General features: G+C 41.8%; 1 protein-coding gene across 1 annotated transcript in view; it reads right to left on the reverse strand.

Annotated features, from left to right (window-relative positions):
* The window catches only part of LOC106582184 (thrombospondin type-1 domain-containing protein 7A-like), a 101,935-nt gene that overhangs the window by 24,695 nt on the left and 50,164 nt on the right, over nt 1-27,076 (reverse strand). The window contains exons 5-11 of the mRNA XM_045703364.1: nt 21,916-22,071; nt 20,977-21,180; nt 15,942-16,136; nt 8,492-8,750; nt 4,123-4,238; nt 1,304-1,439; nt 946-1,049 (exon numbers count right to left, since the gene is read on the reverse strand). Coding sequence (XP_045559320.1) covers nt 946-1,049; nt 1,304-1,439; nt 4,123-4,238; nt 8,492-8,750; nt 15,942-16,136; nt 20,977-21,180; nt 21,916-22,071 — 1,170 coding nt within the window. The remainder of the gene's footprint in view (nt 1-945; nt 1,050-1,303; nt 1,440-4,122; nt 4,239-8,491; nt 8,751-15,941; nt 16,137-20,976; nt 21,181-21,915; nt 22,072-27,076) is intronic.

The following is a 27,076-nucleotide window of genomic DNA, read 5'->3' on the forward strand; positions in this document are numbered from 1 at the left end:
TGGCATGTGTGTTGACAGTGAGTGTGACTGGCGGCCAGGAGTGTTCCAGGTCCCTCCAGGTACACAACAGTGAGACGCTGTGAGAAGCTGTGAGACGCCCCTGGGGTAAAGAGGCACTATGTCTCAGCATGTCTCAGAGAATGACAAACAGTGACCTGGATTCTTTAGAGCCCAGGGATGTTAACGTCTACTATCACAGGCTATGAGAGTCAGCCCAACGCTACAGGAGGATTGTGGATGTCAGATCGTTTGTATGAAGAAAAGCAAATGGTAACGTGACTCTTTCCATTTATGCATATTAGCACTTCACAAGTGGCAATATACAACATTGCCACTGATTATAATTCTCATTTGAAGCTATACGACAATGGAATTATTCTGTGACCTGAAAAAACACATTTACACTACTTTGTTGTACAGCTCCTTTTATCTACAGTAGGTGAGCCATTCCTGAATGCAAGTAAAACGTACGCTTCAAAATGCTATCATATGGTATCTGCTTACAATTGAAACATATTTACAGGTTGTAGTTAGCCAGAGGAGGAATGTAGCAGCTCTCCCAAATGGAGCTGTGATTGTAGCTGCATGAAAAGAGCCTAAGGTACCTGGTACCCAGAAACTGTCTCAAACAAACAAGGTGGATGCCTAGTCATGAAGACATTGACATCCTAAATTCACTGAGGGATAACAAACGGTGTCCTCAGTGCTGTGGGGAGTGTCAACCCCAGTTCACGTCTTCGCCAAAGGAGAGGAATTTGACAAGTGGTTTAAGATGCACAATTTGCCTCTCCTAACCTTGCCAAATCCATCTGTTTTCTCCTGGCTGAGATTCAGAGGCCACAAAGAATGTCAATTTCATTGTGGATGTTTAAATTGGATAGAAGAGTAAGTAATAGAAGGGGATTTGTGAAAGAAAAAAGAGACGGTTAAAAGATGTCATTTCACCTCTTGTTTGAAGACCTGGTCCACATGTCTCCTGAGCCCCTGGGCTGTCCTCCCTGATGTACCATGGTACCAATTGACACCTTCTCCATTTGTGTGACTTCCACCTGCAATAGAGGAAGTATTGTGATGGGATGATTGTGATAATGATGTTGAGCGTGATGATGATCATCAAGTCAATGTCATCATAATCATTAAAATCATCATATTCAACATGAACATTATCAGCAGACAGTAGAGGTAATTAGTGTATAATAGTGATACACTTTATGAGTAAGAGTTGCTAACGATAGTAGCAATAGTATCTTCATTCATGTAATCATCTCCATGTACAGTGTCTTCAGAAAGTACTGTGCTGTACCTGTAACCAGGGCAGACTTTAGGAGCCTCACAGTCCTTTTTCTCCTCCAGCACCTCAGGACAGTCTTGGCCCCCGTTGGCTGGCAGCTGGAGGATGACGCGTTTTCTCGACTGCTTCTTCTTCTGAATGTTACCAGCTGACACAGCAAACAGTACATTGAGTATTACTTTAATGATATCTTATAATTTGATTTTCAAACACCGGAAGTTTGTCACAGTACCTAAACCTGTCTGGCTCAGTGTTGGACTGTCTGTCACAGTGTTGGACTGTCTGTCACAGTGTGCAGCTCTCTCACCCATGGAGAGTGGAGTAGAGCTAGAGCTAGGTCACAAGGTTATGCGACCCTCTCCCTCATTGCAGCGCTAGATAGAACTTTGTGGAATAACGCAGATCTATGAAAAAGAAACTACGTTCTGTCACAGCGAACAAGCTTTATTCGGGAAGCCCATTTGATTGGGAGATATGGCATATACATTTTATGTGATACATTTGGGTTGTGGTTTCACAATTCTTACCTTTTATAAGATCTCTGCCAAGCAGGGAGGAAGAAAATCTACCCAGGACTTACTGCACATGCAACAACACATGCACAAGGGAACTCCTCATAAACACTACACTGTCACCGGCAGTTTTGTAAATACATTAGGACATCCTTTTACTATATTGTCAGAAGCATCATCAGACCTTGGTAGTAGCCTATTTCATATGCCTCTTTCAATGCATTTCTCTGGAAACCAAGCAGAAAACCTTGAAATTTGGCATTTGAGAAACATGGATGAACGTCTAATTCTGACGTGAGACCGTGAGAGCTGGTTGCTTCATGAGCTTGAGAAATGTAGCAAACTTTCCCCCACCTTTTAGATAAGAAAATATCTGCCTACCATTCTGTCATGTCAGCTATCCAACCAAATCAAATAATTCATGTGTTCGCCTTTGTCTTTATAAACGTTCACACACTTGGCCTATTCCATGATATGGGATAATCTAAAGAGCAACACAGCAGCTGTTGATTGCCAGTGATCATCCTTCATCTCGTAGCCTTTGCTATATATAATCAACACACAACTTTCAAGGAGTATGGTATTTGATGCAAACACATAAGAATACTTTTCCATTTCATTAAATTACATCACATTTCTCTTGTTCGCTCAAGGAAGGTAATTTGGCCCTGGCTTGCAAACAAAATATGTAATTTCGCTGTCATTACAGAACGTAGATTATTTTTGTAGATCTGCTTTATTTCACAAAGTCCTATCTAGCACTGCAGTGAGGGGGAGGGTCGCAGAAACTTGCGACCTGGCTCTAGCTCTACTTCACTCTCCACTGAAATTTGCCGCTGTTCCCCTTTAAATGATGTTGAGACATTCCATGTCAAACTGACATATTCATGGTAGAGTGGGCGAATGTTGACTGCTTTATAGTTGCAGTAAAATCAACATAGTCGTTAAGTCCAAATCTAATGATGAAGTAGCATCAACAAGATGGATGCTTTCCCCACGATCAGCAGTATTCCCAATAGACACATCCGTTGAATAAATACAATTAAGAACTATAAAGTTCAGCCAGAGCTCTGACTATATAGACCAGTGGTTCTCAATCCTGGTCATTGGGACTCAAAGGGTTGCACATTTTTGTTTTTGCCCTAGCACTACACATTAAAATAATCAACTCATAATCAGGCTTTGATGATTTGAATCAGGTGTGTAGTGCAAGGACAAAAACAAAAATGTGCAACCCTTTGGGTCCCCAGGACCAGGATTGAGAACCACTGATCTATACTGATCTATACCGAGATGTAAGATGCAGTTTTATGGTCCAGGACTGGCCCAGGAGTGATGAATCATTTATATGAGTGTATTACAGGCTCTGTGTATCCCTGACCTTTAGTTTCAACCAGTGTGGGTAGGAGGCAGGTCATCCTATACAGCAAGAGAACATCAGCACTACTATCAAAATATACGACTGAGACTGTGTGTGGCGAGGGCCAAAGATTCATGCTCTCATGCCAAATAAAGAGGTCATCAAAATCTGAACGATGATGATTTCATCCCATAAATCAATGTCATGTATTCAACAATGTCCTCCAGCTGTGGCCATGGCTGTCTGACAAAGGTGACCTGGTCTGAAGGTGTTTTTATCACAGCATGAAAACAACAATAACAACAACAACATGGCGTCTTGTCACTTGTAGCCACAGGCTAGTATGTTTACTGGTTTGCACTAAATTAGGTCATCTTAGGGTCATCCTACATGTAAATCTGTCAAATGAAATATCCGTAAAGAAACGAGAGTAATACAACTTAAGGAAACTGTAATGAGTCATTTACATTGCATGCATCACCCAATTGGTGCCAGTTTCCTTATTCATCCCAGTTTTCCATTGGTTTATGATATCATTGATTTCTATGCTTCATGATAAAAGCTGACATGCATAATATTCCTCTGAGCAGTTGGATAAGCAAGTAATTCCATTCAGGAGAGCATTTTTGCTCCATAGTACTTAGCTCCCAAGAGACTTACAATGAACAAGTACAGATGTATGATATTAATTTGAGCCAGTATGCTACAGCAGGAAAATAATCCTGCAGCAACAGGAAATGTGAATTATTATTATGTGGATTATAAATAATAGACATTTTTTGTAGGGGTTGATACATTTAAGGGAAAAAGTTGGACATTTCTAAGTGGAAATTTCAAACTATAGAAGCTTTTTTAAGACTCAAATACACTGCATAGCAGGTAAGTTGTCCTGCAACAGGGTGATCAAATTAAGATCCTACATCTGTCTTTGCACAGTAGCTTGAATTCTTCTTTCATACCTGCATCACAGGTGGGAGAGCACTGGGACCAGTCACTGAAGGGGGTGACGATGCAGTCCTTCTTACAGGGCATTCGACAGGGCCGCACTGTACCTGGACGAGGACTCTCAGGACATCTACATGATAAGCATACACACACAATATTGGTAACACATGCAAACACATAGCTGGTAACACACAGACACAAGCTTCTCACTTTGGCTGCAGGAATTCAAATGACTCATCGGATTGGCCAAGAGCCACGGAGCTATCGAGGAACAATGATAGATTTTTGGCTTAGAAGATACTCCTCTCAGAAAGTACTGTAACATGCTTGGCTTTGTACTATGTCGTTTTTCTACGTAAACCCACTTGGCTTTTACCGAGAGAAATCCAGTGTTTTCTGAAGCACAAACTAGGACAACAAGAAGCAACTGTCTGATAAGAAGTCCTATGTCTTATGTCCATGTCAATCCATGGTACCACTGACAGATAAGAAAAGAGGGGGCCTCCCGAGTGGTGCAGTGGTCTAAGGCACTGCATCGCAGTGCTAGCTGTGCCTCTAGAGATCCTGGTTTGAGTCCAGGCTCTGTTGCAGTCGGCCGTGACCGGGAGACCCATGGGGCGGTGCACAATTGGCCCAGCATCGTCCAGGTTAGGGAAGGGTTTGCCTGGCATGGATGTTCTTGTCCCATCGCGCTCTAGCGACTCCTGTGGCAGGCCGAGTGCAATGCACGCTGACACGGTCACCAGGTGTACAGTGTTTCCTCTGACACATTTGTGCAGCTGGCTTCCTGGTTAAGCGGGCGTTGTGTTAAGAAGCAATGCAGCTTGGCTGGGTTGTGTTTCGAAGGACGCATGGCTCTCGACCTTCGCCTCTCCCGAGTCTGTACAGGAGTTGCAGCGATGGGTCAAGACTGTAACTACCAATTGGATACCACGAAATTGGCGAGAAAAAGGGGTTAAAGTAAAAAAGGAAAGAGATCATCTTATGTCTTATGTAGGGCAATTTAAACATGACCTACAGTATACGGCTTTAGCAGCTCAGCAGTGCCTTTGTTAATATTCATTCCTCTTAAATGGAGATTCCTCCAGGCTAGATTCAGTTCACTATAGATAAGACCCTCCATGGGAATCCTTTCCGTTTTAAATTGATTCTATTACTGGATGATAATCCGTTAGATCGCTGGGATTGTGGTTGGAGTCGGTCTTCATATTTAACGGACAAAGGGTTATATGTAATCTTCAGCATGTAGTTATAAGTACCTCTGATCCCCAGTGAAAGGCCACCGGATGAAGATAAACGGGGGAAAATTGTCCGTCTAAAAGACATCAAGTCATCTGATTTTTCGGAACATGGGCTCTCCTGGGGCTTTTTAAGCGGTGTTGCGGCTCTATTTCCTCATCCTATTGCTGAGATAGCATAGATAGCCTGATCATTTGGCTCAGGTTTACACACTGGGAGCAGGAGCACTGTCTTCTTCTGGGGTTGCTCCACTCGTTAGCACTGTGTCGTCAGGGGAGAAATAGGGTGCCTCACACGCACAATGTAATAATGCAGCAGGCAGCTATGCAAAGAGAGGAGAGATTTACGTTTAATACCAATAGAGAGAGATAAATCCCTCTTTAGTGAGACAAATCCTCTGGCATGTCCGTACACTGTTTCTACACTCCAAAGCAGTGCTCAGGGATGGAGAACAGAGAGCTGCTGATGATGATAAATATGGGTCAGGCTTGGATCAAATCAATTTCTTATTTCCTCTTTAGGTTTAAAGAGTTTACACGGATTAACTGCATCAACAACAGGTGCAAAGGTAATGGGAACCTGTTTAAGGACAAGCTACTTCAAAAGAGTTCAAAAGAGAAGCCTACAGGTACCTATCTTCTAGGCAAAACAATAAAAGATGAGACATAACAACATGATCCAGATTGAGCTTTTGAGCTGAGCATTTAACTACCTCACTACACCTCCCAGAACTAATGCTGAATGCCCTCTAGCAGACAGAAACATCCCTACTGTTCCCTTTGAGTTTTAATGACGTTCCAGACGAAACATAGTCAAATGTGAGACACAACAACAGGACACAGATTGAGTTGTTGACCCGAGCACTTAACTACCTCACATAACTAATGCTGAAACTAATGCTGAAGCTAATGCTGAAACTAATGCTGAAACTAATGCCGAAACTAATGCTCCAGCAGACAGAAACATTTCTACTGTTCCTTTTTACTTTAATTGTATTTTAGGCCAAGTGTAATGATAGGTACTACGCGAATTTTGCATGATAAAAATGACATTCTCTTTAAAAAAAACAGGCCACGTTCATTGTCAGAACACAATACTGACGCCGCAGAAAACTCAGTCTTCGCGGCTATTGAAGTATGTAGACTTTTCGACTGGTCATTAGATTATCCAATTAAAGCATCCTCTGGTTTTGGCTGACTTGTTTTCCCTGCTAGTGTTATCATATCTTAATGATCTTAAAATGTAATGATTTGTAGTGAGCCAAGAAACACAACATTTACTCTGAGTCTGTCCCACAGCACATCATTAAGAAGAGTCTGCTAGGGTAATGTTTTTGTTCTGCTATTTTCTATTACCGCTTCAATAATCTGTTCGGCAAGAGATTCTTCAAAATGAGCGTACTGTGTGGTTGAACAGAGAGTGAGGAAACATTGCAACCCACATCGTTTTAAGAGATCACAAAAGCACACAAAGCCTGGCACAAAACGATAAGCACTAATTAAAAGCAATATTTAAAAGTACAACAGCAAATAAAACATAATTTGTTTAATATTCGGCAGGAAAAACAGCTTCGGCTTAGCGTACGTTTCTTTGGCCACTGCCTCGACAGCTTTCAACCATCTGTCATCCACAGTGACTGAACACAGATGTCATTAGGACATATCCACGGGATTGACTATGACTGTCAAACACTATCACAATTATTCATCCCAAATCCTTTTTCCGACTGTCCAAGTAAGCATCAGTGCGATTATACAAACACATCGGACGTCAATCCCCATGCAAATTGTCACAATCAATAAGCCAAGATCCCCCTGCAGTACTCTGTATATAGACTGATAGAAGCGTATGCCTGAGGGAGTGACATATTTGTCTTGAGAGACTCCCTTCTCTATTGGGCTTTGACAGTGTGTGTGGTGACACTGTGTGAGGTTCACTGCCTCGGGGTGTGTGAAGACAGCTCTGCGCCCTCTGTGAGTGTGCTGGGGCACATCTGCATACACACCAGCGAGGCAGGCGTGTGTATGTTTGCTCTGCCAGGTTCCTGGGGGAGGGCTAATCAAACCTACCTGCCAAGTAGGATGGTGGGAAATAACAACTAGAGACCATGTCAAGTCACAATGAAGCGCACTGAGTGCAGGCAGGGTGAAACCACCTCTACACTGAAGCTAGATAGCTACTTGGCTTAGTGGTTTCGTTTGGAGATGAATCCACACCATCTCTCCAAGGAATGGAATAGATTGGCGCCAGTTGGACATGGACTCACCCTGACATTAGACCACTTTTGAAGTCTTACAATGACTGACAAATATTGATTTTAGAATGAACTATCCCTTCACAACGAAGGACTTATAGACAAAGCACTGAGAGAAAGCACTTTTGGAGCTTTGCCAGCTTCAGCGGTCTTAACCTAATCCGCCATGACAGGGGAAAGCCTCTTTAAGAGCAACAGTGGCTTGAAAGAATGCAAACATGCAGGAAAGTTATTTCATAACAAAGGCAAAATACAGTGGCCTTAAAAGGATATGGACTCTATAGCAAAGCCTATGATGGCCCAGCACCTTGAACAGATACCACTGGGAGGTTTTATCCTGCCAAGTGAAAATTACTTCAGGACCTTGGATAGCAACAAGATCCGTAAACTGTAGACTCAAGGTTAAGATTTCTGGATCTTACATACAGCAGGTTAATTAGTTAAATGAACATAAAATCCCAACTAGATAAGCCTAGCAAAGCAAATCCGCACCCATGCAAGAGCACAACTTTAGGCTAACTGTAAAGTAAACTTATTGATGCATTTTGAGGCTGCAGTGTATCTTCTGCATTGCAAACCATAGACATCCTGCAGCTCTCATCTTGTGGTGATTTAATTGCCTTAAAGTATCAAAGCCACTTAATTACTGTCATTATCATCAGTGGGAAATTACACAGGCCTAAATGAACAGGCTTAATTAGCCTGTTTGGGACGGCATATATATTTATTTATCTGGGTTTGCCTGTGGAGTAGAGATAGGGCTTGAAAGCTACTCTTCGTACTGTATGACTGCTTGTTATACCTTCCTAAATACCTTTTAACTCTCTCTCTCTCACACAGACAACACAAACTCACGCATGCATACACACCTAGGGCCTAAATATTCTTACTTCTTGGGCGGCACCTGTCCCACGTTGACCCGGACACAGATGACCTTGCGTGTCTGCATGCCCTGGGAGCAGGGGCCTTGCCCGTTGGTGTTTGGGCCAGCAGCAGACCTGGGGCCAGTGGTGGTGTTGAGGGCTGAGGCTGAGGGGTCTTCAGTACAGGGGCCCCAGGGGCCAGTCTGCCAGTGATACACTGTACATGCATGCTCGTTGCAGTTACGCACCTCCTGCAGAGAACTGCTGTTGGGGCACATGCCACCACCTAGGAACACTCACACACACATGCACACGCACAAACAAACGCACGCACACAGAAAGGGAGAGCTGATGAGTTACTTTATAGAGGTTCGGAATCGTGCACAATAACAGTGCAACGTATGATAAGCAATAAGTTCAAATTCTCTACCACACCACACACATATACAGGGTAGTTCCAATGTCATCAGTCAGGGAGGCTCTGGCTTATACATGAAGCCCTTAAATAATGACAGACTCTGTCATAACAAAGTCTGAAAGATTCAGCCAATTATTGATAGTGGCAGTCCATGATTGTGTTGAAAGACCTCCCCCGGTGATTGACAATGCATTTTAATCCTCCAGCCCACTTTGAGGCTCAGACTATTCATCTCCTCCTACTGCTAGTTGCAAGTCTGATTACCAACCCACTTCTCCACCTCTGTTGGATTTACAACATCCAACACATCCAACATCACTCTGTCCCTTCCTCACCTCTCTCGCTCTGTCTCTCTCTCGCTCTCTCTCACGCTCTCCCTCTCTCTCTCTGTATCTCTGTCTCTCTCATCTCTGCTCAGTGGAGGCAGGTGGGTCGATAGAGTGAGATTCAGAGCCCTTAGTGCTTCAGAGTAATTGCAGACACTTACAGGTTTGGGCAGTGATGAAGGGGCATTGTGGGACTGTAAGTCCTCCACACCTGCAACATTCTGAGATGAAAGCCAACCTGTTCCATAATGAGCAGCAGTGGTGTTGTTCACAGGCCGGTCAATGTGGAATGCCAACTCAGACAAATCTAAACCTGATGGCAAATGAACAGACCTCCTCCTCCTTCCTTTCTGCTGACTGCTACCTGCTTACATCGCTGACTAATCATGTCGGTTTGCTGGTTCTTCCAATAGCGTAAACTAACCAGACAAATAAGCCACAGATGGTGCACAGACTGACCTAGAAAAGTGGTTTGGGTTGGGCAGAGGAAAAGTCTATGTTGATTCTACAGGGAGTTGTAGTGGATGACTTATGAATGGTGAAGCAACATCAGTCCAGTCTTAATGTGACAAATATAATTGCTTTTACGCTACTCAAAGGATGCAGCTCATGGAATATGGGTTCATTCATGTTTGCGGTATGAATTTCATCACTTTTCTGACTTATTCACGAAATTTACTCGGAAAGACATCCATAATGTATTGGGTGTCTGCGCTAGCGCGGTTACATTTAGTATGCGGCTTATGACACTGGAGCTTGGGATCACCTAACAGACGGCACACTTGACTGCTAAAATATCTATATTTTGGGAGGTATTCTTCAAACAGGAAAAGGTTAAAAAAATATTGAAGTAGCATACATGATGATGCGAAGACTTTCCACATTGGTGGGGAAGAACACCAATCAGAAAAACTTTAAAGGGCCAATATGTAGTTTCTGTATCCATTTTTGGACTTATAAATGAATGATATGTACCGACTAGAAGAATATAGCTTAAAAAATGCCTAATAAACTTAGTTGATCCTCTACAGGATCGGTGGGTCCCCCGCGGGACGGATGAGCTAACGTAGGCTATTGTTATTAGCATGAGGTTGTAAGTAACAAGAACATTTCCCAGGACATATCTGATATTGGCAGAAAGCTTAAATTCTTGTTAATCTAACTGTCCAATTTACAGTAGCTATTAGAGTGAAAGAATACCATGCTATTGTTTGAGGAGAGTGCATCCAATGGCATTGAGGAATATATCACCTAAGTCATCGGCTTCATCAATAAGTGCATCGATAACGTCGTCCCCACAGTGACTGTACGTACATATCCCAACCAGAAACCATGGATTACAGGCAACATCCGCATCAAGCTAAAGGCTAGAGCTGACGCTTTCAAGGAGCGGGAGACTATTCCGGATGCTTATAAGAAATCCCGCTATGCTCTCAGACGAACCATCAAAAAAGCAAAGCAATACAGGATTAAGATTGAATCCTACTACACCAGCTCTGAGGCTTGACGGAAGTGGCAGGGCTTGAAAACTATTACGGACTACAAAGGGAAACCCAGACGCGAGCTGCCCAGTGACGCAAGACTACCAGATGAGCTAAATGCCTTTTATGCTCCCTTCGAGGCAAGCAACACTGAAGCATGCACGAGAGCACCAGCTGTTCTAGATGACTGTGTGATAACGCTCTCGGTAGCCGATGTGAACAAAACCTTTAAACAGGTCAACATTCACAAAGCCGCTGGGCCAGACGGATTACCAGGACGTGTACTCAAAGCATGCACGGACCAACTGTCAAGTGTCTTCACTGTCTTTTTCAACCTCTCCCTGACCGAGTCTGTAATACCTACATGTTTCAAGCAGACCACCATAGTCCCTGTGCACAAGGATGCGAAGGTAACCTGCCTAAATTATTACCGCCCCGTGGCACTCACGTCGGTAGCCAGGAAGTGCTTTGAAAGGCTGGTCATGGCTCACATCAACAGCATCCTCCCGGACACCCTAGACCCACTCCAATTCGCATATCGCCCCAACAGATCCACAGGTGACGCAATCTCAATCACACTCCACACTGCCCTTTCTCACCTGCACAAAAGGAACACCTATGTGAGAATGCTGTTCATTGACTACAGCTCAGCGTTCAACACCATAGTGCCCATGAAGCTCATCATTAAGCTAAGGACTCTGTGACTAAACACCTCCCTCTGCAACTGGATCCTGGACTTCTGACGGGCCGCCCCAGGTGGTAAGAGTAGGCAACAACACGTCTGCCACGCTGATTCTTAACACTGGGACCCTTCAGGGGTGTGTACTTAGTCCCCTCCTGTATTCCCTGTTCACCCACGACTGAGTGGCCAAACACGACTCCAACGCCATCGTTAAGTTTGCTGACGACACAGCAGTGGTAGGCCTGATCACCACCAACGATGAGACGGCCTATAGGGAGGAGGTCAGAGAACTGGTAGCGTGGTGCCAGGACAACAACCTTTCCCTCAATGTGCGCAAGATAAAGGAGCTGATCGTGGACTACAGGAAAAGACGGGCCGAACATCGACGGGGCTGTAGTGGAGTGCGTTGAGAGTTTCAAGTTCCTTGGTGTCCACATCACCAACGAACTATCATGGTCCAAACACACCAAGACAGTTGTGAAGAGGGCATGACAAAACCTTTTCCCCTTCAGGAGATTGAAAAGATTTGGCATGGGTCCCCAGATCCTCAAAAGGTTCTACAGCTGCACCATCGAGAGCATCCTGACCAGTTGCATCACGGCCTGGTATGGCAACTGCTCGGCATCTGACCATACGGTGCTACAGAGGGTAGTGTGAATGGCCCAGTACATCACTGGAGCCAAGCTTCCTGCCATCCAGGACCTATATAATAGGTGGTGTCAGAGGAAAGCCCATAAAATTGTCAGAGACTCCAGTCACCCAAGTTATAGACTGTTTTCTCTGCTACCGCAATGCAAGTGGTACCGGAGCACCAAGTCTAGGACCAAAAGGCTCCTGAACAGCTTCTACCCCCAATCCATAAGACTGCTGAACAATTCATAAAATAGTCAACGGACAATTTACATTGACCCCCCCCCCCCCCCTCCCTTTTGTACACTGCTGCTACTCGCTGTTTGTTTGTTACCTAAGCATAGTATAATAAGCATAATAAGTTATTCTTATTGTGTTACTTTTTATTATTACTTTTTATTTTAGTCTACTTGGTAAATATTTTCTTCTTCTTGAACTGCACTGTTGGTTAAGAGCCTTAGGGCTAGGGGGCAGTGTTCGGAAGTTCGGATAAATGTCGGGCCCAAAGTAAACAGCCTGGCCCAGAAGCTACGATATGCATATCATTGGTAGCATTAGATAGAAAACACTGAAGTTTCTAAAACTGTTAAAATAATGTCTGTGAGTATAACAGAACTGATATTGTAGGCAATAACCCGAGGAAAATCCATCCAGCTTCCACTAGATGTCAACAGTCTTTAGAAAGGGTTTCAGGCTTGTTTTTTGAAAAATGAGCTACAATTTGTAGTTTTTCAAGGTGGCTCTCTGTAGAACTGTAGTCGCACTTCGTTATTTATCTCCAGTATTGAACACACTATTCTCTGTCTTAAATTTGATCATTTATTTACATATTAGGGTACCTGAAGATTGATTAGAAATGTTTTTTGACTTGTTTGGACAAGGTTTATTGGTAACTTCTGGGATTCCTTTGTATGCATGTTGAACTAGTGGAACGGGTGGATTACTGAATCAAACGTGCCAACTAAACTGACTTTTTTTGTGTAGCTGGGACGCTTGGGATTGCAAGCAGAGGAAGATCTTCAAAGGTAAGTGATTTATTTTATCGTTATTTCTGACTTTTGTGACGCCTCTGCTGGTTTGGAAAATGTTTTTAATGCTTTTATGTGTGGGGGCGCTGTCCTCAGATAATCGCATGGTATGCTTTCGCTGTAAAGCCTTTTTGAAATCTGACAAAGCGGCTGGATTAACAAGAAGTTTTTAAATTATGTAGGACACTTGTATGTTTGTGAATGTTTATTATTAGGATTTTTTCATTTGAATTTGGGGCGCTCCAGCTTCACCGGATGTTGTCGATTTTGATCCCGGTAACGGGATCCGTACGCTAAGAGGTTTTAAGGGCTTGTAAGTAAGCATTTCAAATCAAATTTATATAGCCCTTCTTACATCAGCTGATATATCAACGTGCTGTACAGAAACCCAGCCTAAAACCCCAAACAGCAAGCAATGCAGGTGTAGAAGCACGGTGGCTAGGAAAAACTCCATAGAAAGGCCAAAACCTAGGAAGAAACCTAGAGAGGGACCAGGCTATGAGGGGTGGCCAGTCCTCTTCTGGCTGTGCCGGGTGGAGATTATAACAGAACATGGCCAAGATGTTCAAATGTTCATAAATGACCAGCATGGTCAAATAATAGTAATCACATTTTTCACGGTAAAGTCTATACTTGTTGTATTCGGCGCATGTGACAAATAAAGTTTGATTTGATTTATTAATAAACCAATTAGGCACATTTGGGCAGTCTTGATACAAAATGTTGAACAGAAATGCAATGGTTCATTGGATCAGTCTAACACTTTGCACATACACTGCTGTCAACTAGTGGACTCTAAATTGTGCATGGGCTGGAATAATATATTATGGCCTTTCTCTTGCATTTCAAAGATGATGGTACAAATTTTTTTAAACACATGTTTTTTTTCTTTGTATTATCTTTTACCAGATGTAATGTGTTATATTCTCCTACATTAATTTCAAATTTCCACAAACTTCAAAGTGTTTCCTTTCAAATGGTATCAAGAATATGCATATCCTTGCTTCAGGTCCTGAGCTACAGGCAGTTAGATTTGGGTATGTCATTTTAGGCGAACATTTTTAAAAAGGAGCGAGTCCTTAAGAGTTTTAACTGTCGTACCCCATCAGAAGCTAAAATATAAGCTTGTTTAACTCTAATGTTTGTAAACAAAGTAAATGTAAACAAACACTGTACAGCCTCAAAACAGGTTTAAAAACATACTTTTGATATAATGGATAATCAATCCTTGCATCCATATCTCTGTCTATACATTTTAGAGTGGTTACATTTCTCCAGCCCCATCCCTCAGCATTTTACTGAAACAGTGACGGGGAGTACACTTTTCTTTTTATTGTTTCAACAATGATTTGCCCCTTTAAATCATCTACCCAACACTCTACGCTAACAATTTCTACTACTCATCACCTACTACTGCTACTAGTACTACTACTACTATTACTGCTACTAATAGTACTACTACTACTACTACTACTACTATTACTAGTACTATTACTATTTTTAAAGATAAAAATAGAATGTACCAAAAAGCTTTGGAAACTTTGGCACCCTTGAAAGACCTTTGGAAAACATTGATATAGAATGTTAAAATTCTCACATCAAGATATGAGAATGTGTAAATACATTTGAAGAATGAGTTATACTTACTTACTGTACAACAACAAAACCAAAAGCAACTACTTCTTTCACTACATCTATTGCCACTAGGATTTTAAATCAAACCTATGGTGCCCAAAGGTTGTCGAGGTATAACTACAGTAAAGTCTATAAACATTGACAGAAATCCAATTATTTTCTCATTTGTCAACATATCGCTAAGGTTAAATGTAGCTAACAGCTAATTTCAATCACAAGTGTTACCCTCCATCACTGTGATCCATGCCACTACCATTGCAGTTACTGTGGGGAGGTAAACAACATGCAGATCAACTTTTAGCCAAATGTTTAAATGAAAACTAAAAAATCATAGTGACAGACAGAGGTACAGACAGACAGACAAACAAACAGACAGTAACAGACAAAGGGACAGACAGACAGTAACAGACAGTGTGATAGAGGGACAGTAACAGTAACAGACAGACAGACAGACAGACAGACAGACAGACAGACAGACAGACAGACAGACAGACAGACAGACAGACAGACAGACAGACAGACAGACGGACAGAGGGACGGACAGAGGGACAGACAGACAGTAACAGACAGTAACATACAGTAACAGACAGAGGGACAGACAGACAGGCAGTAACAGACAGTAACATACAGAGGGACAGTAAAAGACAGGCAGTAACATACAGTAACAGACAGAGGGACAGACAGACAGGCAGTAACAGACAGTAACATACAGAGGGACAGTAAAAGACAGGCAGTAACATACAGTAACAGACAGAGGGACAGTAAAAGACAGTAGCAGACAGTAAGATACAGTAACAGACAGAGGGACAGTAAAAGACAGTAGCAGACAGTAACATTCAGTAACATACAGAGGGACAGTAAAAGACAGTAGCAGACAGTAACAGACAGAGGGACAGTAAAAGACAGTAGCAGACAGTAACAGACAGTAACAGACAGAGGGACAGACAGACAGGCAGCAACAGACAGTAACATACAGAGGGACAGTAAAAGGCAGTAGCAGACAGTAACAGACAGAGGGACAGTAAAAGACAGTAGCAGACAGTAACAGACAGTAACAGACAGAGGGACAGACAGACAGGCAGTAACAGACAGTAACATACAGAGGGACAGTAAAAGACAGTAGCAGACAGAGGGACAGACACTTTAATGGACAGTGTGAGTTGAAAGCTATACAAAGAGAAAGACCCCCTTAACATGGTAAATTAACACTACAGTAGATATACAATACAGACCATACAGAACGGCACACCATCTACAGTATATAGTCTCATAGTCACCTTCGCCAGCATTGTAGGCCAGTACGGAGCGGGTCCTCAGCTGCTTGCCCTCGATGGTTTTGCTGGAACAGGTTTGGGAGCAGGAGGACCAGGAGGTCCAGTCGCTGAGGACACAGTCCTTAGGGCAAGGCACATCACAGGCGATGGGCTCAGGGGCAGGGGCTCCCCCACACAGCTCCTTGTCCACCATGTCGCCTGGGTGGCACAATAGAAAAACAATAATTGATCGAACTGTTTTTCAATACAGAAAAAAATCGCAAACATAAACAGAATCTGTAATTGTACTACACTTTATATAACTTAGCAGACTCTTATCCAGAGCAATTTACAGGAGCGATTTGGGTTAAGTGCCTTGCTCAAGGCACATCGGCAGAGTTTTTCGCCTGGTTGGCTCGGGATTCAAACCACAAGGTTACCTGTCACCCTCCATTATAATGTCTACAACATGATAAACCACACTACAATTTTCTGGTCCATTGTTGGGGTTGTTTATATGTTGTTTCCTTAGTGTCATTGAATGCGAATCAATTTCAACCCATACAATTCATTAACACAGACATTCAACTTGATCTGTTGTCTTCCTTCTGACATCACAGCTGGATCAAATGTTTGGTAACTGTTTAATAACATGCTGGGTTAAGATTACCGAGCATAAACTGTACAATATATTAATAATGACGTCGCTATTCTCAACGCAACTCGATCTGAATACTGAATTAGCTTTGGACATAGTAAGTACAAACTTACACGGGACTTACATTTGTTTCACTTACATATTTATGATTCATGACCACTTAAGTGGGTTATACTATTAAGCCGCATATTTTGTATGTGCTTTTAACAGGTTAACATTACTGTAGTGGGCTAAATCAGGGTCACACAAACAAATCTACTTTGAAACAAAAGTATATTCCTCACACACATGGTTATGATCTTACAGCCACCTGTACCATGTCAGATATAGAGTTGAAATGTATAACATTTTGAGTTCGCATCCCAATATTACACTTCATATACATCACAGAACACTGAAATATACCAAAACCGTTTGACATAGAAACATCGGATTTTCTGTTGTTTATTAATGAATGAAAAATATTAGGAAAGGGTTTCCGTGTCGCAATGAACTGAATTCAAGACACTTCAAAAACCAAAACGAGCAACACAACGGCTCTGCAGAGTAAATATGGATCTTCCGACGGTTGGTTTTTGCAATTTCAGGCTGAGGATGAGTTGAGCTTCAAACCCTCCGATCGGTCCGCCTTTACATTAAGATGTCACTTTGAGGAGCGTTCAGTGAACCAATCGTGACTGAACCGAGACAGTGTGGAAATGTGAAGTGACAGGGAAACTCAGTGGCTCTCACGGTGGCAAAAACATGAATGGACAGAACACCCTTTATTAGAAAAACTCCAGGCTTAGTGAACTGAGAAAAACGGTTCCCTTTAAATGAGTCAGAACAGTGAATATTAGTATATATCAGAAACGCTCAGTATCGACAGTGGAGTTTCAATTACATTTGTATAGACTTTTGTCTCCGTGTGGCTGTTGTTGGTGTGGCAGTTTCATAAAATTCAGCCTCAGTACGGCAGACAGACCCAAAGTCTCTCGGGCAAAAGTAGCACAAAATCATAACACAACAAACATCAGTGGAGATAGGGGGAATCAGTCAACGCCAGTCAAGATAGGTAGAAAAACACAAAGAGGTTGTGCCTCTCACAGAGCTACTAGGAAGACATCACCTGACCTGGCAATAACCCTGAATTCCACTAGTGGATGTACATGTACAGTATGTGTCCTGTATGAGGTGAGATGACAATGTAACATAGGATGTTTCAGTTTTTCCCGAATTTGGAGGATGATAAGAGGTCATTGTCAAAGGAGTATCGCAAGAGTATGATTTGGACTCAATCCATTACAGTGCCTGTATCTTTCTCTGTGTATCTCTTTGATATCTCTCTATATCGCTTTCATAACGCTCAAACTAGGAATGGCGACTATACCTGGGATTGATAACATAGCATCTTTGTCAATTACACACACATTCTGAAACCTGCTGAAAAACCCAGACAGCATCTCTCTGCACCGACTACCAATCTCTTCAGTCAAACATTCTTCAGTAATAAAGTGGAGCAGTAAAACCACGAAGCTGCAAAGTTAAGGGAGTCCCCGAGACTCAGGGCCAGAGAGAATTGATTTGATTTAGTGTGAGCAGGGTTTAATTGCTCTGGCTGAGAGAGTGAAAAGGGGGGAGGGCTTGGGAAGTGTTAAAGGAGACGGGGAGGGGGATGTGAGGTGGGCGAGGGCGTCTGGAGAGAACTCCATGATAAATGGCAGCCATGATAAATGGCAGGGCGGCTAACCACCATTCTCTCTCTAGTCGTTCCCAGCTCTTCACTCACTTACAGTATAGCCATATGTTAGAGGGTTGGTAGAGAGGTCACCTTGAGCAACATATGATTTTTTATCCAGAGGGTGAGACCCTGATTTAAGGCATCAGCATGCTTCAGTTCGGCTGGTGCCTAGCTGAACTCGGTTAGCCAAACTAAATGAGTGTGCTCGCATACTCCCTTAAAAGACCTTCGCTTGAAAAACAAGAAAAAGTGTCAATAGTACTGTTTGTCCATTTTGAGATGCCGTAGCCAGTATACATTTCCTCAAAATAATCCGAATTAATCTAAGATAACTGTCATTTATTTTGACATTTTGCCAAGGAGCTCTTAGCCGCTCAATTTTACATCTAACTAAGATGTTAGGTGCAGTATTTCTCAATCAAAAAATGTGCTTGAAAATTAGTTGCCTTTATTGAAGACTCTCTTCTGTTGACCAATCACCGACGAAGGGGGCATAGACTTCGGCTCCGAACTTGCCTCTATAAGAAATTGTATGTGCCCGAACAGCTGAAAAAACCCTCACCGAAGTCCAAAATAAACAGAAATGTCATAAAATGTCGTCATAATTTCCGGTGCATTTGGAAAGTATTCAGACCCCTTGACTTTTTCCACATTTTGTTACGTTACAGCCTTTTTCTAAAATGTATTAAAAAAAAAAATTCACTCATCAATCTACACACAATAACCCATAATGACAAAGCAAAAACAGGTTTTAAATTTTTTTTGCAAAAGTACATTAAAAAATTATCTAAATATTACATTTACATAAGTATTTACTTTTTGAAGCACCTTTGGCAGCGATTACAGACTCGAGTCTTCTTGGGTATGACGCTACAAGCTTGGCACACCTGTATTTGGGGAGTTTCTCCCATTCTTCTCTGCAGATCTCAAGCTCTGTCCGGTTGGATGGGGAGCGTTGCTGCACAACTATTTTCAGGTCTATCCAGATATGTTCGATCGGGTTCAATTGTGGGCTCTGGCCGGGCCACTCAAGGACATTCAGAGACTTGTCCCGAAGCCACTCCTGCATTGTCTTGGCTGTGTGCTTAGGGTCGTTGTCCTGTTGGAAGGTGAACCGTTGCCCCAGTCTGAGGTCCTGAGCGCTCTGGAGCAGGTTTTCATCAAGGTTCTATCTCTTCCTTGCTCCGTTGATCTTTCCCTCGATTCTGACTAGTCTCCCAGTCACTGCCACTGAAAAACATCCACACAGCATGATAATTCCACCACCATGCTTTCGTGCCAGGTTTCTTCCAGACATGGCATTCAGGCCAAAGAGATGAATCTTGGTTTCATCATGCAGAGAATCTTGTTTCTCATGGTCTGCGTGTCTTTAGGAGCCTTTTGGCAAACTCCAAGTGGGATATGATGTGCCTTTTACTGAGGAGTAGCTTCCATTTGGCCACTTTACCATAAAGGCCTGATTGGTGGGGTGCTGCAGAGATGGTTGTCCTTCTGGAAGGTTCTCCCATCTCTACAGAGGAACTCTAGAGCTCTGTCAGAACGACCATCGGGTTCTTGGTCACCTCCCTCACAAAGACCTTTCTCCCCTGATTGCTCAGTTTGGCCAGGCGGCCAGCTCTAGGAAGAGTCTTGGTGGTTCCAAACTTCTTCCATTTAAGAATGATGGAGGACACTGTGTTCTTGGGGACTTTCAATGCTGCAGACATTTTTTGGTACCCTTCCCCAGATCCAGATCTGTGCTGCGACAAAATCCTGTCTTGGATCTCTATGGACAATTCCTTCCACCTCGGCTTGGTTTTTGCTCTGACATGCACTGTCAACTGTGGGACCCTAAAAAGACAGGTGTGTGCCTTTCCAAATCATGTCCAATCAACTGAATTTTCCACAGGTGGACTCCAATCAACTTGTAGAAACATCTCAAGGTTAGTCAATGGAAACAGGATGCAATTGAGTTCGAATTCGAGTCTCATAGCAAAGAGTCTGAATACTTATGTAAATAAGGTATTTCTGTTGTTTATTTGTAAGAAATTTGCAAACTTCGCTTTGTCATTATGGGGTATTGTTGTAGATTGATGAGGACACATTTTTATTTGATCAATTTGAGAATAAGGTTGTAACGTAACAAAATGTGGAAAAAGTCAAGGGGTCTGAATACTTTATGAACGCACTGTATGCACAAACTTTTCCGAACTGTTTCGGCTGGGAAGCGTGCGGACACCTTTATTCATCACAGATGTAAATAGTTAATCTGGAAGTGGTGGGCTACTCTTGGGGGGGATCAGGGAGCTGAGCTAATAATGTGGTGGATTCTGAGCATAATAGTAAGTCAGAATACTATAGTACAGTTTTATTGTACTATGCTAGCTTAGCAGGCATAACTGGTTGAAATAACGTCTTAATGACAACATTTCAACCATTTTCTGGTTGTAACAACGTCATTTCAGTCAGTTTGCCTGTTGGCTGTGTTATACATGAATTAGTCAAGCAAACGTCCACTGAAAATAAAGAACTCTATAATGTGCATTAACCGAATCAATAAACCTATAGACTGCAATCACAGAGCTTTATCTACAATCACACAGCAACGATTATGGAGACTAAGTTTAATGGAATTAACGAAGGAAAAATCCAATTGAAATAATCTTTAGCTGATAATTAGTTATCACCATGATTTTCCTCACCGGTGCTGTTGACACACTGGACCTGAGGTATCTGTGTCCCGGAGCCACACGGCAGCTCCCCGTCGGGGATACACTCATCCAGTCTGACCAGGCGCCAGACCCAGCAGCTGGGTTCGTCACATGGGACAGCCTCCACCAGGTGAGGGCAGTTCCCTGGTCCACCAGTTGGCTCATTGCTGATCTCCCGTTTCCTCAGTTTAAAACCTGCCGAAGGGAAAAAGACACATAATTCCATTTAATATGAAAATGTATAATGAAAAATACATAAAACCATATGGAAAAAATATATAAAAACTCTGAAAAAATGCATAATATGCCTAATTGTCCTCCTTTGGAATTCGAAATGGAATAATAGGATATGCTACTATGATAAGATTGGGATTAGTGTACAAGTGCAAGCAAATAATTGCCTAGTTAATTGTTGGCACTTTAACACATACTGTGATCAAATTGACCATAAATTGATACAAACGAGAGGATTTCATTGCGAAGAGCCAGCGTGTAATTATCATGTGGGTGTTGAACCACCCACAGATGTTAGATACTACATTTATGCCAGAATAGGTTTGTTTAAGAGGACTTGGCTACAATAACACCAACTACTATATATTCACTGATAATTACTGTATAACCTTCTGAAACAGTGCCATATTCATAAATGGTGTTCAGGTATAGGTGTTCAGTAGATGTTCAATAACTGTCAACAGCATTTCAACTTACTATCCACTAAGCCTAACCCTAGCCCTAACCTTAACCATTATCCCAACCCTAAACTTATCTGTTACGTAACCTTTATTCTAAACCTAACCCTAACCCTAACCTTAGCAAGCATTTGATTGTTTGTTGATAGTGTGACCATCTGTAGATCATCTATATGGGACTATCCAAATAAAGTGTGATCGACATACAGTAGTCCCACTCAAACCCTTATCCACACACCTTTCTTTCCTTCTTGAACATCACAGTTCTCATAGGTGCAGGGTCCCCAGGCCCCCCATGGGGACACTTCACACTCGATGGGACAGGGGATGTGACACAGCTGGGACGTGTTGGGCATGGGACCCCCACACAGCTTGCTGTCCACAGGACGGGATGCTAGGGACATGGAAATAAGGGACAGGCATACAAATATACTTACAGTGTAGTCAGAAATATACTGATATATTCAGAAATATATATACATTCCCTTATGTATTTATTTTGACAGTAAAGCTAAAACATTACATTTTAAATTTCATTAAAATGATCAAATGTTTCCTGAGGAGACAGAACAGAGTGTTACCTTTAATTGAATTGTATTTCATACATCTGTTTAGAAATTAAAGCACTTGCTGTATGTAGTCCCCCCATTTGAGTGACACAGTTACAGAAGGCACAAATATCATACCCCCAAGACATGCTAACCTCTCACCATTAGCATTTTTTTTTTTGGGGGGGGGGGGTTGATATTTATGCCTCTAACTTTCTCACTCGTCATTGTTCACGATTTGTTCATGATTATCCGTAATCATGGTACACATTAAATCAAATCAAATTTGTCAAATGCTTCATAAACAACAGGTGGAAACTAACAGTAGAATACCGGGGCCTTTTCCAATAATGCAGAGTTAAAAATAAAGATACATTATTTACCATTCATTTCTATTGGGCACAAGATAATCTGAAACACAACCAAAACAAACTGCAAAAGTTTGATGCAATCATTGTATGCTAGAAATATGGCTTTCATTTTACAACTTTAATACACATACTGTATAAGTGAATTTGTCCAACCACTTGACACCTTCAAATGGGGAGACTAGATACATAAAGTATTTTTAATTTCTTAACGGTAAAACAGATATGTATGAAAATACCCTCAAACAAAAAGTGAGATTCTGTATGAAACATTTGATCTCAAATACAAAATGCTGGAGTATAGAGCCAAACTAAACATTTTAGCTTCACTGTCCAAACAAATACTTAGGGGATTGTACATACTAACATAATCATACTAACATAGTCATAAATATACTGATATATTCTGAAATATTCCGATATACCCAGACAAATACAGAGAAATAGAGGAACAAATATACTGAGAAACAGATGAACTGTTAGATTAGATACAGCAGTGGTATTTCAGTATTATCTTGGAATCGACTGAGTATATTTTCCATTCATCTGTTTGATTTTATCCTGTACTTGTTTTCATGCAGAATGTTTACCAGTGTTCTTGGTTATGATAATGGAGAGGAAAATGCCAAATGGAAAAAAAACGTTGGTTTTTACTTATATGCACGCCTGTAGCCTAGTGGTTAGAGTGTTGGACTAGTAACCGAAATGTTGCAAGATTGAATCCCTGAGCTGACAAGGTAAAAATCTGCCGTTCTGCCCCTGAACAAGGCAGTTAACCCAGTGTTCCTAGGCTGTCATTGAAAAGAAGATTTTTTTCTTAACTAACTTGCCTAGTTAAATAAAGGTAAAATAAATCAAAAACAAGGTCCCAGAAGAGAGCACATAAAACCCACAGTAAAGGTTTACAGTCTGTGAAGTGCTGCCATTTCCCTTTGTTTATCGCCCCACTGTTAGCATACTGTTAGCATTTCAGGGTGATAAATGAACTCTGATGAACCTTTCAGCGCTATCTAACACTTGAAACAACATGAAGACAGGCCCACCGCTCTCACTGAAGACACATGAAGGCTGTACCGAAGGTGTGAGAGAGCTGCAGTGTCTCCTCTCATACATATTCCATGAAGAATAATCCAGTGCTATGATTCCCCTGTTGTAGCGCTTCAGATTTAGAAGCTGTGTACACGATGCATATATTCCCGCAGAGGAACTTCACTTCATGCAAAGGAACAAAAGAGAGATTGTTTTTCTCGGCAGGAGGATAAGTGAGGCCGACTGTGAGACGCCATTTTCTGGATGTTTCTTAAATGCACTTGAATAAATGGGTTTGTTTGAAAGTTGGTGTGGAAAGTTGGTGAGTGGTTTTGTGTGTCTGTCACATCGAAACTGTTTTGGAACATAGCACAGTGCTGGTTGTTCTGGTTGATGCAACAAAGGCTCTTGATCTCCTAACAGATTGTCCAAAGCAAAATCCACTACCATTGGCTACACTGTCAAATTTACACCCCTCTGCCACAGCACGAACAGACGTACACACACACACACACACACACATGCACATGCACAAATGCACGTACGCACACACACCTGTATATGTGCACACACACGTACAGACACTCAATTTATGATCCAAACATTGCATCAATGGTTGCAACACTTTCAATCAATTACACTTGTACACAAATACACTTTCTCATTAAGCAGGATGTGAAGATCAAGATGTCCTCACACGTCTCTCTCCCTAAGTCTGACAGCTCCAACAATACATTCAGCGCTTCGAGTCTTATCAAGTCAAGAGAGCTGAAAAATAATTATACCGAGCGTACAGCGAAAAGCAAGCACAGCTTTGAAATTGATATGCAAAAGGAATTATTCCCTTACAAATAGTCAAATACTGCATTTGGTAAGCCTGATAATCCTTGTATTATTAGTGTGCAGAACAGACTTAAATCTAAGTACATCAATACATTCTGAATAGAAATTGTCGACCAACAGATAGTGGTGTTTGTGATAAAGAAAAACCCAGCATCTTCATTACACAATTTATGCATTGTGCTTGTATTTCCTGCATTGTATTGAAACTACAATAACAAATGTCCCTAGTGCAGCTAATGTGAGTGTTGCATATTGTGTGCCAGAGTAGAAAAACAGGGGGAAAAACATCTCACAGATGCTTTGCATATTCCATTTGGAAAAACAACACTGAGTTATTTCACCATTCCCACAAAAGCATAAAAACTTGTCCCGATGTGCCAGGCAAATACTTTGTTGTCCTTTTTCCGTACCACTTCTTGAAACCGTTTATGCTCAAACTTAGTTGGAAACACATGTTGGTGTTTCAGAAAACTACACCAGTTGAGATGCAAAATCTGCGGAGAGGCCAACCTATCAAAACACTGTCATAGTATCATCCATCAAAACAGAAATGCATGCTAACAGTACATACTTCAACTGAGACACATTATTAGGAATGGAACGGGAAAAAGTAGAAGACAGAAGCAGCAAGGAGGAGAAGAACGCGGTCTACAAGGCAGAAAGAGGAGGTTCAGATTGGTCTAAAGCACCTACCTGTAACTTCAAAGCTGATGGATAGAAGAGGGGGAACACTAGGCTTCTGCTGGTTTGAGGTCTGACCCTCTGCGGGCACAGGGAGATACAACTATTAGCAATGCAGTCACTGGAAAGGGAGAGGGTTTCGGAAGTTGAGGCATACGTTAAGTGCTGCTACAGGAGTCTAGCGGTTTTCCAATATGAGAAAGAGGCTTGTCGAAAGAATACGGATGGGAAGCGCTGCAGGGATACACTTGTCGATCTTTAAAAATGCAGATTGAAGGTGCTCTAATAAGATCAGTCTAGTTACCCCTAGAAACTGATCAACAGTCAGTTTTGGATTTTCCCCTCTAGAATGGTTAAGGTTTGGATTTAGGGAGGGTAAGGTGATCCTGGACCTGTGCTTATGGATGTGTTCTTCTAAGAGCGTGGTGATTTAGTTTATGCATGCAGTGGTGGTTGCTGCAGACTTCACTGATGCACTTTCTGCCTGTGTCTGCCTCTATCTATGTGCCAGCTGGGGAGATTACCCCCCTGATGGGGAGGAAGAGGAATCCTGCGCCAGGAAGATAAGAACACTCTCCCTTCTAACTCCCACACACCAGACACACGTGGGAACACAAACATACACATACATTTCAACAAAATCACGAGTACATTCTCCTTTAATGTCAGTCAATCTTTAACTGCATACCAAACGTGTGTTTCAACATGCAGGAGGACATGATGTGGTTTTAGTACTGTATCTATGGTTAGATAGAGAGATAGAAAGAGAGAGAGAGACTATTGTCAATGCAAAGAAGCCCAAATTGCGGTAGTGACGTGAAGACATACGACAGTTAGTGACACCGAGTATAGGCAAGCATTTTCTCAGAATGTATTCACACCCCTTGACTTTTTCCAGATTGTGTTGTGTGACAGCCTGAATTTAATATGGATTAATTTGAGATTTTGTGTCACTGATCCACACACAATACCCCATAATATCAAAGTGGAATTATGTTTTTTTACAAATGTTAATATATTAATTAAAAATAAAAAGCTGAAATGTCTTGAGGCAATAAGTCTCCAACCGTTTTGTTACGGCAAGCCTAAATAAGTTTAGGAGTAAAAGTTTGCTTAACAAGTCACATAATAAAATGCATAGACTACAATAATAGTGCTTAACATGATTTTTGAATGACTGTCTCATTTCTGTTCTCCATATATACAATTATTTGTAAGGTCCCTCAGTTGAGCAGTGAATTTCAACCACAAAGACAAGGGAGGTTTTCCAATATTTCACAAAGAAGGGCACCTATTGGTAGATGGGTAAAAAAAGTAGACATTGAGTATGAGCATGGTGCAGTTATTAATTACACTTTGGATGATAAATCAATACACCCAGTCTCTACAAAGATACAGGCACCCTTCCAAACTCAGTTGCCGGTGAGGAAGGAAACCGCTTAGACATTTTACCATGAGGCCAATGGGGATTTTAAAACAGTTAAAGAGTTTAATAGCTGTGATAGGAAATAACTGAGGAGGGATCAACAACATTGTAGTTACTCCAAAATACTACATAAATGACAGAGTGAAAAGAAGGAAGCCTGTACAGAATAATAATATTCTAATAAACATGCATCCGGTTTCCAGTAAGGCACTAAAGTAATAACTTTTTGTCCTGAATAGAAAGTGTTATGTTTGGGTCAAATCCAACACAACAAATAACTGAGTACCACTCTTCATATTTTCAAGTATGGTGATGGGTGCATCATGTTATGGGTATACTTGGCATTTGCAAAGACTAGGGAGTTTTTGGGGGGCTAAAAATAAATGAAAAATCCTGCAGGAAAACTTAGTTCAGTCTGCTGTCCAACAGACACTGGGAGACAAAGCCATCTATCAGCTGGACAACTAATTAAACCACAAGGCCAAATATACACTGGAGTTGCTT

This window comes from Salmo salar, chromosome ssa02 (genome assembly GCF_905237065.1).
Source record: "Salmo salar chromosome ssa02, Ssal_v3.1, whole genome shotgun sequence".
Classification (NCBI taxonomy): Eukaryota; Metazoa; Chordata; class Actinopteri; order Salmoniformes; family Salmonidae; genus Salmo; species Salmo salar.